Here is a 14,462-nt window from a genome sequence, read left to right as displayed (position 1 = left end):
CCCCCGTCCCTGGGGCTCCGAAGTGGCCCTGAGGGACTCGTTGTGCTGCTGACTGTCGCTATGGCCGAAACACTTTCACCTGCTGCTCTGGCTCCAACTTTTCTGAAATGGCAAAAAAACAGCTTTAAGCAAAGTAGTCTTTTAAAAAGCTGCAAAAAGCTTTTCCAGAAAAAGAGAAACTGTCAATAACATATGATCCAGAGGAGCACAGCTGACTTGTCTTCCCAGCCATAGATTTAGAGCACCATGCACGATGGACTGATAAAAAAAAGGCGCCCTAAGCTGGAATCAATGATATGATTACATGTCTTGGTCACTGATTCTGCCTCATTGTCCTGCCTGCTGTCAGTCTTTGGAGCTGTGCTGAAAAAGCCACCCTGAATAAGAGCTATTGTGTGGATGCTGGTGAAGAAAAAAACAAAGGAGACAGAAATGAAAATAAAGAAAGCCCCAACAGAAAAAGGCCATTCACCGACATGAAAAGGGACCGACTTCTTGTTGGTTGATAAAACAAGCCTTACCCTCCTGTGCTGTGGGTGTTTCCATTTGGCTGCTTCACATCTAATGGAGCTTTTCAGCTACTTAGTCCCTTTCGAGTAGACGTATTCATTTTTGCATCCATTCAGTGGCCGATCTCTTCTTTCAGGACAAAGCACAAAATGTGTGATGCTAACTAAAGGTGAATAAAAGTGTCTACTCGTCTCTCTCTCACTCCTCATCTCTGGCTGCCTTTGTTTCACACGCATACACAAACACACACAGTATATGTGTATACAAGGCCGTTAAACAGTGTTTGTGGTTAGGAGGGTATGACATGTACTGTACAAGTCAGCACAGGTTAGCAGACTCACTTTACTTTTGCTTAACCTATTGATGACTGATGAGTAGAGGGATGTACAGCAGGGTGAGCATTACAGCAGTAAATATATTCAAGTTTGGATCATTTATTCAACTTTCCAAGATTGAAATGAAATGTGTAGCTCCTGTTTCAGGATGGAAATGGTTAAAATACATATATGTATTTAATAATGCATATATATTACACATATGTAACTGAAGCTATATACTGACACACACACACTGGGGCGTCTTAAGGAAATAATTTTTCACATTTGGGAGTTTGGGGATCTATTTCTTGAGCTGGTTGATATGGAAGTAATTTTGCTAATCCAATTTGGGCAAATACTTTTATTTGTTTTTTGAATTCTAGTTTCAATGTAACACTCAAGGCTAGACAGACACATAATTAAAAGCTATTGCATTTATTTCATTCGTCTCTTCGTAAGACAGCATTCAGTTATCAAATTATTCTCAGAAATGTTATTGAGATTTGAGAGGCAGCTTAGTCAAAGTTTAGATTATATTTCTTCCTATTTAAATTGTATTTACTTCTGCATACGCATAGTTGTCTTTGTGTGTACATATAGTTTTCTCTGAATTGAGCAAAATAAACTTGTTTGGTACCTTTCAGTGGAGGGGCTGGAAGCTTCCTCCTTTGATGGCGTGATGAGTCCAGGGTCTGGGGCTGTAATCAGAGAATTCGTATTATACACTTCATACACATGAAGAATTAAGAAATCATCCTGACTTAGAGCTGCTATGTGTTCTACATAAGTACTAGTGAGTTAGAGTAGTTGTGTGCATATCCACAAAACCTCAGGGGGATTGTGATAGATATCTAGATACAGATCATCCTAAGACAAATAGTACTTATCATAGCAGTACCTTATGATAACATGCTATCATACACAACCAGATAAAGATAGCATATATGGCTGTGTGGGAGAGTTAGGGTAATTGAAGGGCAGCGAGTTACCTTAGCGTTTGGCTTGATCTTGGTGAAGCGATTGCAGACAGTCACATTCAGCCCAGCTGTTTTCAGAGCTGATATCCTGGCCTCAATGTTTGATACCTTAAAAGTAGAAAAAAAATTAATTTAAAAAGAACAACGCAATACAACATACAATCCTAGTGTGGCACTAATCACAGTTCACATTTGTGTGATCAACAGTATTACTGAGCTGGGAGAAAAGTCTTTTCTGTTCTGAGCTGTTTGGGATAAACACAACGGAAGAAGAAGAAGCAGAAGCAGAAGCAGAAGCAGAAGAAGAAGAAGAAGAAGAAGAAGAAGAAGAAGAAGAAGAAGAAGAAGAAGAAGACAGCTGCAGAGAAAAGGGACAAAGCCCTTCAGTACCTGTAGTTCAGACTGTTGAACCTGAGCGGCTGCGGTGGCCACCTGGTCCTCCAGGAATGCCAGCTCTGTGTCTGTGGTGCCACTGCTAATTCTACGGGCACACTGCTCCAGGTCCCCCAGCGCCCCCTCAAGCCCGTACACAGCACCAGCAGTCAGGTACACCTGTACAGAGAAGAAGAACATTTAATTTTCAATAAGATCGAATCTCAAACAAACATTTGTTATTGGGTGGAAATCCACTATTGCATCCACAATAAAACTATTGGGTTAAGGTGCCCTTTAGCTTACATTCTCCTCCATCTTGGTCAGCCTCTGGTCCAGCCTGCGGGTCTCTGAGCTGCTGGAGATGGGAGAAGCACTCATGGACTCACACGGGGTGTAGCTCTCACCTCCTGCCTCACCAATCAGCTCTTCTGTAGCGTTCAAAACCTTCAGCACCTCTGTGGTGATGCTGCAGAGAGAGGCCGCCGAGTACTTCTGCTTCATTTGGAGAACACACACACACACACACACACACACACACACACACACACACACACACACACACACACACACACAGTACAGCAGTCAGTAATCTACATGTCTTCATGTGAACAGCTTAAAGAGGCAAAAAAATATTGAACTTTCATGATTAAGAAATGAAATAGCCACAAAAATTAGGATCAGTGATGAACTGAGAAACATTTTGAGAGATGTTGGGAGCAAAAGGACTTAATGTGTGAGTACGGAACATTGGGCCGCCTTTATATAACATCTATAAATATCACATTAAAGACAAAACAAAGGCTTAATGTAGCGTAATGACATACTGATAATGAAAAAATGTCTTTCATTCAAGAAGCAAAGGGATGTAACAAAATGCAATTATGCAATCACAGTTGTGGCACATTATAAGATCATTAGGGTGGAAAAAAAACATGAAAATTAATGGAAGAAAATAAACCTAACGTTGCTTAACCTAAAAGGTTTGTGTTTTTGCAGGTGACACACTTATTTGTCACTCTTTTGTCTGTCGCCTAATCAGTTGTTTTGTGAACATGTACGTCCGCACATGCTGGCAATCAGAAGGTGCAGAACAAAGTACTGAGGGTGAGAAATGCAGTAGTGAGGAAGGAGGAGGAGGAGAGGCGAAGAAGGTTTCAAGACAAAGCCAGAGGGGTGATTTATCTTTTATTTTTTAGGCTTTGATCAGTTAAAGGATGTTGCAGTGAATAGAAGACCTCAATCAGCTATTTTCACACGTTGTATGTCCAGTACAAGCAATACCCAAGTATATACCCTCTGTTCTGACCTTTCAGTTTAAAAATTGGTACAATTGGTATATGAGTCTCCAAAAAAGTGTTGTTAAAGGTCACAGCCTCAAGTAATTCATTTTGGAATGGATGGACAAATAAGCGGGCGGAGATTCCTCACTACAAGAAGTGAGACGACAGACATGAAAAGACATGTTAGTCATTGTGTTTGCTGCCAGACAGTGTCTCGATTTACTGGAGCAGCTTGTTCATCCTAATCCAAACCTGTTTCCAAATTCAGGCCGTCTGGGACAAATAATAATTCAATGATGAAGATGCCAAGTAAAGAAAGCTTGCTGGGTTTTTTTCTCTGAATAGATGAAAACACACGAGCAAGAAAAGGAAAAGGCAGTGAAGAGAGACAGATGTAATTCAATAATGAATGAATCACTGGCTGAAGCTTTGATCAGTGGGATCGGAGGCTTATTGATCCCTCTCTCAGACATACAGACAGTGTGAAAGGCAGAGTTTTAGGTGGTTTGAGGGAGCAATGATCTGGTCAAGACGAGATACTGTATTGCGTGAGAGATGAGAGGCAGAAAACCAAACCTCTTATCTTTTTTTTTTTCTTTTTGAATCACCATTCAGTGATCTTAAAAAGAATGAGAAGCAGAGATGAACGGTCTGAGATATTGACTTGGGTCGGTCGATGGAGAAATGGATGTTAGGTGAGAGTCTGGAGTTCTCATCCACTCCAAAGAACCAGGCCATCACCATGCAGATCAAACAAGTCTGACACACATACACGTCTCACTGCTATTGACGTTGACAGATAAATTTAGTGTATGTAAAAAAATAGAGTTTGGTTTGATATTAAGATGGAAACATAATGTAAGTAAGGAAAATCTGAGTGGCTGTGGAATATAAGTGGGTTCTGTGGTTTAGTAATAAAATTATATCAGTTAATAGAAATGTTTAAATGGAGAGGCCAGATGCAAAAGAAGGGGGGCATATTGGTAATGTGTTCAGACTCAAATTTAGAGCCCTGGTACTTTAAATACTCTGATATGAAATAATAATATAAATAAATAGCGGCTATTTGTAACTCAAAATAGCCTACAGCAATGGACAGATTATGAGACAAGGGGTCCTGGACACAGACATGTAAAAGGCCCCCCACCGCTCCTACACAGACAAAAGTCCACAATACACAAACGGCATCATCGCACTGTTTGTAGTCTTTTTGTAGTTGTTTTGTGTCTCTCTGTGGTAATTTAATTTCTCTTTGTGGTCGTTTTGCATCACTAGGTGGTTGTTTTGAATCTCTTCCTTGTTGTTTTACGTCTCGTTTTGTGTCTACATTTGATAAAAATTAAGAAAAAAAGCTACAAACATCACAGTCATTGTCACGTTTTCCCTTATTCATATCAAACTGAGCAGTGGTGGGTTTCAAAGGGAGCTGTGAAAACCAACAAAAATAGACCACCACACCAGTACGTGTCATACACATTGTAAGAGACGAGCATTACTCATATGAGCCCTTATAATGACCAACATCGACAACGCCGCCTCATATGTAACACAAGTATAGGAGGTGAGCTCATAAGTGCATGTCCAAGTGTGAGTGTGTGTTTTATGTGTCTATCTACCTCATTGTGTGTGGGTTTTGACTTCCGTATGTTCATAAATGGAGTGGATTTACTATGTGAAAATATCATCACTGGAACACTGTTTTTAACCCAAGGGATTATAGATTTTACTTTTTATTTTTTACAGGAAGTAATGCAAGATGTGCACCAACACTTACAATTCACAAGAAAAAATAAAAAAGCTCCTTTATTTCCTTTGTGCACAGCATTGGACAATAGTAATACATCAACAGCACACTCACGCTAAATCAAGCAGATTTAATATGCATACTGACATCTTTGTATAGTTTATAGTTAATTTTGTCACTTTTCTGCTATGAACACACTACATTCTCAAATGCTTAGAATTAGGATGCACTATAAAATTGGGATGCAGCTCATGTGTTAAACTGTAATATAACAGGATGTGTCTATTAACATAATGGTGTGACAGTGCACCAGTGTTTTGAACTTACATTGTTTTTAATGACCTTTTATTATATTTAAAAGGATGTCATTTTCATTTGTTCAATATATGGATGTCTCTTGTAATTTACTTACATCCATGTAGGATGCTCATGCTCAATGCATTTCAGGAGATATTTGTGTTTGTAGTTTACAGTCAACCCATCTTTGTCTGATTCTACTAATTTCTTGCATTTCACAGAACTTCCTGATGACAAAAGTGTACTTTGTTTTCATCTATGCTTAAACCTGTAGATGAAGAAAGTGGCAGCTACAGCAAAAGCACAGAGGCAGTTTTTCCACTCAAAAGAAATGAAAACAAAACACAACTGGGCCTGAGGCTGTGCTGCATTCTGACCTTTTATGGCTTTCATTAATGAAAAAATGATATTTGCAGCTCTTCTGTGATGGATGTCTTCCAGTATAATTCTTGAAAACCACAAAGCAAAGCAGGAGGTCTAGAAAGAAGACCTTGCTGTTTTATTTTAGGGACTAACAAAAAATGTTACCATTTATGTTTAGACAGCTGCATTATTTTCTGCTACTGCTGTACATGCTATTACCTGCATAAATATGAAAAAATACACCACCAGCAAGACATTCAGCCTAATCACACATGCATCCAGCCATCGTGTATTTTGTACCGATATGCCTGTGCATTTACATGATAAGTAAATGCATGAAGTTTTATGTGTGCATGCATGCAGGTGCGGATATATATATGTGTGTGTGTGTGTGTGTGTGTGTGTGTGTGTGTGTGTGTGTGTGTGTGTGCGCGTGTGTGTGTGTGCTGCATGGTCAGATGGAGGTTTAATTATAGTTGTATGTCCACAAGAGTGGCAGTTCCTTTGCTTTTCGCTTTTCTAGCTGATATCTCACCTGCTGTAAGAGAGAGGAGAGCAACTGAAGCCTCTGCTGTTGCTCCAAGTCGTTCTGTCCCTCCTGACACACACACACACACACACACACACACACACACACACACGCACACACACACACCAACAAAGAGACACACAGACCAACCAAAAAAGAAGAGGAAGGGAAGCACAGAGAAAGAAGGGAAACACAGGGTGAGGACAGCAGTGATTGTCACATAAATACAAGGATAAGAGAGGAAGATGAGAGGATGAAGAATGATTGAGGGTAAAATAAGAAAGAAAGAAAAATAGACGTATCAAAAGGCAGACAGACAGACAGACAGTACTAACAGGGCAGCGACAAAAGCAGAAGCTGAGTGGTGGATACAAGTCTACTCTACCCTCTAATCTCCTTACCTGGTTGTCTGACAGCACCCCCTCCTGGGAAGAAGGTGTAATAGCAGGTGAACTTGCGCTGGATCCACTCCTCCTCGCTCCTCCTTTCTGTTCTGCTTCCTTCTCCACATCTCTTTTATGTTGTCTCTTACTTTGTCTGGTCAGCTCTCTTTTATCTCCACTCTTTCGCTCCTGGACATCTACTGTCTCTTCCAAACATTCCACTCCTCTCTCTAACCTCCTCTCCCTAACTTTTCCGTCTTCTCTCACTGAAAGACTCTTTTTTAGTCTCTCACTTCTTTTCATCTCTTGTCCGTTCACTTGTTCCCCTGCTTCACTTGCTCTCTCTCTTTCCTTACTGCTGGCCCTGTCTCTTAATCTTTCACTTGCCCTCTGCCTTTCTCTCTCTGTGTCTTTTGGCCTCGTCTTCTCTCGCTGTCTGTCACTTTCTTTGTCCGTCTGTTTGTCTGCCAGCCGCTTTGTGCACTCCTCCTCCTCGGATGAGCTGCTGTCTTTGCTGTTGGCACGGCTGATGAGCTGGCTGAGTCTGGATCGCAGCTCCTCTTCCAGAGGGTCTCTAGGCCCTGAGCTGCTGGGCAAGTGCTGGGACCCCGGAGCCAGAGAGTGGGGCTGCGGAGGGCTGGGTGCTGCTGAGTTTGGGGCTACTGTGTCCAAGTCCTCTGGCTCGGGTGTCATGGCATCTACTTTGAAGGCGTCTGGTGCAGCTGTGGCCATTGGCAGAGCGTCAGGTACTGACTGTTCCTCACTTAAACCCCTCTTCAGAAGGGCATTGAGTAGAAAACCACTGTTCTCCTTGAGTGAGGAAACAAAGGGACAGAAGAAAGCAAAAATAATCTTTAAAAGTCAGTTACTATTAAGAATCAATTAGAAAACACTAGCTACTGATATTTTACCTGTACTAAAGGGTAGATGGACTGTGTGTGGCTCTGGCCTGCAGGCCTCTGCTCTGCCGACGACTCTCGCTTGCTTTTCCTGCGTCGCCGTGACCTTCGGACCGGGTCACTCTGCCTCTCCTCAGCCTCGCTGCTGTCTCCCATCACCTGGGAACAGTGATGCAAATTAACAACATTTCAGAGGGAAATATTGTACTTTTTACTCCACTACATTTATCTGACAGTTATATTCACTAGTTACATTTCAGAAAACATATGATAAACTTAATCACAAATCACCTTAGGGTTAAAGTTCACATCCAGAGCCTCAGAGTGGAGTGGATATGGAGAGAAGTTCTGGTGAAGGTGTTGGTGGTAGAGCGGCTGATGATGAGGGTGCAGGTGTGTGTCCGACGGCCCTTTCTTCCTCAGCAGGTTGTGAGGTGACTTGCGAGGACACGCAGATAGCACAGACGAGGCCTCTGAGTCGGAGTTGAGAGTCTCCGTGTTGGTGTACTGGCCAGAGGACGGCGAGGTGATGGGAAGGTGCTGGGTGTACGTCCACTCCGGGTCGTGCTGCGAGTCCGTATAGTAAGTTTCATCGGACAGTTTGCGTCGGAACTGTCGCAATGCCGCACCCCAGCCGCCTTCATCGTCCTCCTCCGAGTCGGATCCCATCTCGTCGTAAGCTGAGACGACGCCGGACTCCTTCTCCAAGACGCTGAACACCAGGCTCTTCCTCTTGGTGAGAAGGCTGGGCCGAGACAGCTGTGAGCTGTGCAGAGCGATCCAGTTACCGTCTGGGCTCTGGAGGACTGAGGATGCACCTTGAAGAGAATGAGCAGACAGCAGGAAGTTTAGTTTAGAGTTTAGTCTATAAGATTAACTCTTCAACAATACTTGTATGACAGTAAAAATCCATCTAAAATTATGATGTTTGAGAACATAAGCAGTGTATTTTTTTGCCATATTTTGACAAAACAATGACTATTTAGAGCATATTAAGATATGTACTGATTTGAGAAGTCTCTATGGAGTTTTTTAATAGTTTCTGCCTTTGTACAAACTTTAGATCTTTGGAAACTACAAACTTTTTATTGTCACCTTTTAACCCATCATGGATGAGTGTTTAGGTGAAGTACTTCTAAGTTTTACGTAATAAGGCTAGTTATGGCTTGGATACATTGTAGGAAAACTGTAATTATGTCAAAAAAGCACCTTGATTTTTGTGCAAGTAAATGACATTCCCATTCTGAATAAGCCTAATCTGAAAGAAAGATGGAAAACCTTTTCATCACACCCTTTATGGTGCCAGAAGATCATTTCTATGGACATAAGTTAAAAGTCTGTGAGTGTGGTATTTACTAGAGTTGTCCAGGCGGTCTACACTCTTCCAGGTGGGTAGAGACGTGGCCTTGCCCTCCCTCTTTAGAGATGCATACTCTTGCAAGCCACCGCCCGCCCCGGCACCCTCCTCCTCTGGACCCTTCTCTGGGGAGTCGTCACTGGTGAGGGAGAACGCTGACCGTGAGCGCTGCAAGCACACACAAGTTTGAGACATAGATGACTGACAGTTCTGAAAATATAAAGTTGAAAGTTGTACCCTCTTCCTAATTTTACTTTTGTTCCCTTGAGGCTGAGCAGGCCCTTCAGATAGACTTTCAGTCAAAGGAGGTCCAGACAGATTATTACTGCTTGGACAGATGCAGCGGCACAGTGGCCAGGAACAGTCACATATAATATCCACATAAAGTAATTCCACAATATAAAGGAGAGCACTTGGACCATCTGGCTAGTCGACTTCCTGTCTGGGCAGAAATCTGCACAATTGTGGCTGTGAGTCAACATTCTCATCAGCAGGTGGCGCTAGAAAACAACTAAACAACTAGAGAGACAGCAGCAGCTCTACAAGTCTCTCTTCATCTGTGTGTGTGTGTGTGTGTGTGTGTGTGTGTGTGTGTGTGTGTGTGTGTGTGGGGGGGGGGGGGGGGGTCTGGTGCAACTAACTTTACTTATGATCATAAAATGTCTATAATGAGAAAAAAACATTTTTCCAGTCCTCTTGTTAACAAGGGACTATTTTAGGTTTAGGATGAAGTTTTGTGGTTAGATTAGGGTTGGATCAAACAGGAATGTTTCCTACTGTGCAGTCAATGTTTGTGGATATGCAATTAAACTTGGTATGTCACTGGGACGTAGCTTTAGACGCTGAGAATGAAGGGGGCAATATGAGGGGCATTATGTCAGTCCAAGTGAAAGGACTGACGTAGGTTTGAGTATAAACTGAACTGTCTGACAGTTCTTACAAAGGGTGGGATTACCCTAAAGCTCAGTGTTGAGGCAGCACAGATTTTGGTGTGGATTTGCATGGATTGTGTTTTAGTGAGTGTGTTTGCAGAGAGCATCCCGTGGCGGGAGCCGAGCGGTTGAGGAGGATCCCCTCGTTTTTCACAGGACTTTGATCTTCGCTGAGTGAAACAGCGGGAAACAGAACGGTGAGGCCCGGGGAGCGCAGCTTTGATGCTTCGCTCACACACGGGACGATGACAAATCTCCACAGGGTCCCTGCTGACTCGTAGAGTGAACCACTGCCAGGTGTGTGTGCTTTGCTGATTTGTCTGTGTGTGTGTTCCTGTGTGTACTTTATATCTCTGTGTGTCTGTACAACCTGTGTGTTGTCACCATATTGTGTGGACTTTTCTCAAACCTGGAGCATTTAGTGAAAAGATGCTAGGTAAACTGTCTTCTTTGAATTTTCTTCTGGCCCACTCTCAGGTACCAATCAGAATGGGTTCAAATCACATTTGTAATGCTTTGCGTTTGCCTACTTAAGGGGGAAATCCACAGCAAAACAAACCTATGGGTCTATTTTGTTGCTTGGTGGTCTATTTTCCATTTATCCTGAGGAAAATGGCAAAACATACAGCAGATGAAACTCAAAGTGTCTGCCAAGTCCAACCAATCCTCTAAATTAGTTACTTTAAAGTTTTTTGTTTGCATATGGATCCAGAACAGCATCAAAATCCACACCTTAATCCTGCAAATTAACAGTCTCACCACTGGATTTCAATACAACAGATCCAGAGAGGATATCAGGCAAAGAAAGACATACAATGCTACATGTCACCACATATGTGGCCGTGCTACTGAAAGGTTAAAGTGATTTTCTGCCAAACACAACATTCCTGTGTTTTTTAAACTGCGGCTGGTCCACCCAGAGGAACACATACCAAAACACAGACAGAGGAACATTACACTGAATGTGCTGTGAAATGAAGTGAGAACTGTACAGCTTGATCACTGGGAAAAAACAAACCACCCTTCTTTAAACACAATAGAAGAGTTCTGGTCAAGACTCAGCAGTTTACACCCGCCGGCAGGACGATTTTGTTTTGACTTCACCGGATATGGCTGGCATTTTAACTGTTTGAGAGACTGACCCAGAGGGAGTAGGAGGTCTTGAGGGGGTCCTGTGGTCCTTGTGAAGACACTTGAGGCTGAGATGGAGAGGGGAGTTCACTGGGCTGGATCAGGGACTGAGGCTGAGGCCAGACAAAGTCGTACTCTGTCTGCATCTCTGAACGCTTCCTCCTCTGGATGATCTGAGAAGGAAATAGAGGAAGAAGGAAGTGAAAGAAGACAAAATGAGAGAGCTGCAAGGTTTGTGAGCATATAGCGAGCTTTATTTAAATAATAAATTAGAAAAATGAAAATGCAATCCCATTACACTTAGGCATGAATAATTTGTTATAATGAAACTTTAAAACCAATAATCCAGTTTCCATTTGAATTCTCATGTAATATTATGCACCGACATCCTCAAAGTGGAGATAAAAACATTTCTTTACTTCACCTTCAAAGACTTGATGGCCAACAAATGTTAATTAAAACTGAAAAGCAATCAAACAACTGCAAACTTTGTCTCCACTCACTATGTGTATGCAAATTAGGAGACATGATTAAAACTTTGAATCTTAATTCCAACTAATATATCATATTCAAAGGCTTTCTGCCCTTTTCTCATATGGTGCTGTAATTCCAATTTCAAAAGAGGAGAACTTTAATTTTCTGCGTTCCTGTGCCATCTCTCTACCAAAGTTTAATATCAATGGAAATGCTTTTGTTTAACATTGTCAAAGGGAAGACAGAGGTGGGACCTTGCTTGATGTATTACATTTTCATTTTCTTGAATGAGGTTGACTTCACTTAAGGGGAAAGTAAACATTCAAATATAAGACGTACTCTTACTCAACCTACTTTTTGTACAATAGTTGTGGCAAGTTCCTCTATGAGCTCCTCTTTGTGGTCCCGCAGATACCGAGCCTCATTCTGCTTCTCCTGCACACACACACACACACACACACACACACACACACATATATATATACACATATTCTGTTCAAAGCGACAGTCAATTGCCAGGAGAGGGACGTCTTAGCCAAAAACCATGACTGCATCGCGCTGATACTGAGACCGAGAGGGAGGCAAGAGGAGAGGATGGAAGTAAGAGGCCATGACAGAGAAGGTGGGGAGAGAAAAGAGGGGAATGGAGAGCAAATGGAAAAGAGAGAGAGAGCAAGAAAGAAGGAGAAGAGGAACAGAGGAATGTCTCACCAAGCTGTCACTGAACTCCTCTGCCTTAGCGATGGCCTCCTCTATAGCCTCCTCAGCAACACGCAGGGCGACTGTGAGCGTCTCTGCCATACTGTGTCCTAATGTCACACACACCACCCACACAGGAACATTTCAGAGATATCAAACCTATGTAACAACCTACAGATAACCCCTGCCCGACACATATAGCTAATTAATAATTAACTCCTACTCTAATCAAAGGGTTCCCAACCTGCGGGTCGCAACCCCTCCAATAGGTCACGAGATAAATCTGAAGGGTCATAAGATGATTGATGTATTTTATGATTTTTCCCTACAGTAATCTTAGTTTTTTGTGAAATATTGACAGTCTAGTGGACTCTAATGTGTTTTCATGTGAAACTATCTGAGAAGTTCGAGGGACAAATGACTCTTTGGTGGACATATGGAAGCTGTGACAAGGGCTCACACAACATCCTTTTGAAGGGGAACTCCACTGATTGTATACATTGAGTCTATTACAGGTCTTGGGGAGTGCTACTAAATATGTAAAAAAAAAAGGTTGTATAAAGCATTTTGTGGCTCCAGAGGGAGCTGCGTAAAGCATTAGTTGGGTCTGAGGACTACAAGTTTGACAATGAAAATTATGTGCGGGTGAGGAGTTAGAAGGAAGTAATGTTACAGACCTCTGTAACCTGCTCCTCAACTCTGCTTGAGGCCAGCGGCTTGAAGCTACGTTCGCTGCTACTAGCATAGCACACCTGAATCTCTGATTGGACTGTCTGCAGTCGCATTGCGTTGTGGGTAATGTAGGCATCTGGTTTTGACAAGGAAGAAGCATGCATGAAATAAAGACGGTATAGAGACGATATCTCTGGTTCTGCTGCATCAATTGAAATTTGGATCCTTTTTTTTAAACTGTCCATCATGAGTCCGATAGGGTTTTAGAAGTTCAGTGCTAAATCGGTGGAGCACTCTTTAAAGGGGTCAACAGCAGAAAAGGTTGGGAACCTTTGCTCTAAACAACTATTATTCCTAGCTTTAGCCCTTTAGCCAAAAGTTGAAATGAAAATTTCTTTCATACTGGAAATAACTACACAAACACAGATCCCACACACACATAGAGACCGTTTGTCTGTGGGCTTCTCAAGGGCTGCCATTATCTAAATGGCAGATCTTGGTCATTGCATGAACAACTCATAATTACAGGCAAACAAATTAAATTAGCTTTATCATTAGGTTGGGGCTATTTGGTTGTTGGCATATTTATTTGTGCATGAAGGTGTGTGTGTGCAGTAAAATGCGCAAGCATGGGTGTCTAAATTTGTTGTCTGTGGTGTGTAGGAGGCTGTAATTTATGTGTGTGTGCATTTGTGCGAGACGGGGGTTTTACGTGTATTGAGTGGATTTTTGTGTGTTTGTGTGTGAATTTGAATGTGTGTGCAGAGAGAGGACTGTCACTAGTGTTGTGTAGCACTGATGTGACCCCCCCACCCATCCTCCCCTAAACACGCGACAACAATTAATGAGCAATAAACATAAAAGCTCAACCTTTTAAGAAAATGGGAAAAGGGACAAATGGCGAAAAAAAATCAATATGGCACAGCAGGCAACACAACAACTGTAGAGTGGAAAAGATAATGTCGATTATAATTGTGGCTGAAATTACCCATCTGCACCGCCACAAAATGCTGCCCGTTCATCACCGCATCTCTCACCTTCACTCTGTTTGTAGAAGGCGGAGTCGCTGCCACAGATGCTGCCATCATTGTCGTTGCCGGTGCTTCCCTCGTGAACACTGCTTTCTAAAAGAGGGAGCGAGAGAAGACAAATGAAGCCCTCAGATAAAAGCCTTCAAACTGACACCTGTCACAGAAATGCAAATATTCTGCTCATATCATACCATATAATAATGTAGCTGCACATTCCTTTACACTGTTGCCACATTAAAAGTAGGTTACACTGTGCACAATGCCACTAAAACCCCTTTTTGTACTCTCGTCAACTGTATTCCCAACTCCAGTTTGTCATCTTGTCAATTGCATTGACTTGTTTCTTCTACTGTCCCTATTGTGCATTAAAAGAAAACAAAAGAAGAAACAAAATGACAGTTGAAAGAAAACGACTGCTCACACACTGGGAATTATCACAGGCGTACTCTCAGTGCACATAAGCTTCAGCATGTAGCATACTTTTTGTATGTT

The 14,462-nt window shown here is 42.2% G+C and overlaps 1 protein-coding gene across 1 annotated transcript in view; it reads right to left on the bottom strand.

Annotated features, from left to right (window-relative positions):
• Window positions 1–58: 58 nt before the first annotated feature.
• The window catches only part of myripb (myosin VIIA and Rab interacting protein b), a 90,219-nt gene continuing 75,815 nt past the window's right edge, over window positions 59–14,462 (bottom strand). The window contains exons 4-17 of the mRNA XM_070928352.1: window positions 13,977–14,063; window positions 12,280–12,377; window positions 11,923–12,003; window positions 11,106–11,267; window positions 9,031–9,199; window positions 7,966–8,492; window positions 7,687–7,833; window positions 6,794–7,585; window positions 6,399–6,461; window positions 2,483–2,674; window positions 2,195–2,356; window positions 1,817–1,912; window positions 1,465–1,525; window positions 59–102 (exon numbers count right to left, since the gene is read on the bottom strand). Of these exons, the coding sequence (XP_070784453.1) occupies window positions 59–102; window positions 1,465–1,525; window positions 1,817–1,912; window positions 2,195–2,356; window positions 2,483–2,674; window positions 6,399–6,461; window positions 6,794–7,585; window positions 7,687–7,833; window positions 7,966–8,492; window positions 9,031–9,199; window positions 11,106–11,267; window positions 11,923–12,003; window positions 12,280–12,377; window positions 13,977–14,063 (2,681 nt within the window). The remainder of the gene's footprint in view (window positions 103–1,464; window positions 1,526–1,816; window positions 1,913–2,194; window positions 2,357–2,482; window positions 2,675–6,398; window positions 6,462–6,793; window positions 7,586–7,686; window positions 7,834–7,965; window positions 8,493–9,030; window positions 9,200–11,105; window positions 11,268–11,922; window positions 12,004–12,279; window positions 12,378–13,976; window positions 14,064–14,462) is intronic.

This window comes from Enoplosus armatus, chromosome 21 (genome assembly GCF_043641665.1).
Source record: "Enoplosus armatus isolate fEnoArm2 chromosome 21, fEnoArm2.hap1, whole genome shotgun sequence".
Lineage (NCBI taxonomy): Eukaryota > Metazoa > Chordata > Actinopteri > Centrarchiformes > Enoplosidae > Enoplosus > Enoplosus armatus.
This window is presented reverse-complemented; position numbering and strand designations above follow the sequence as displayed.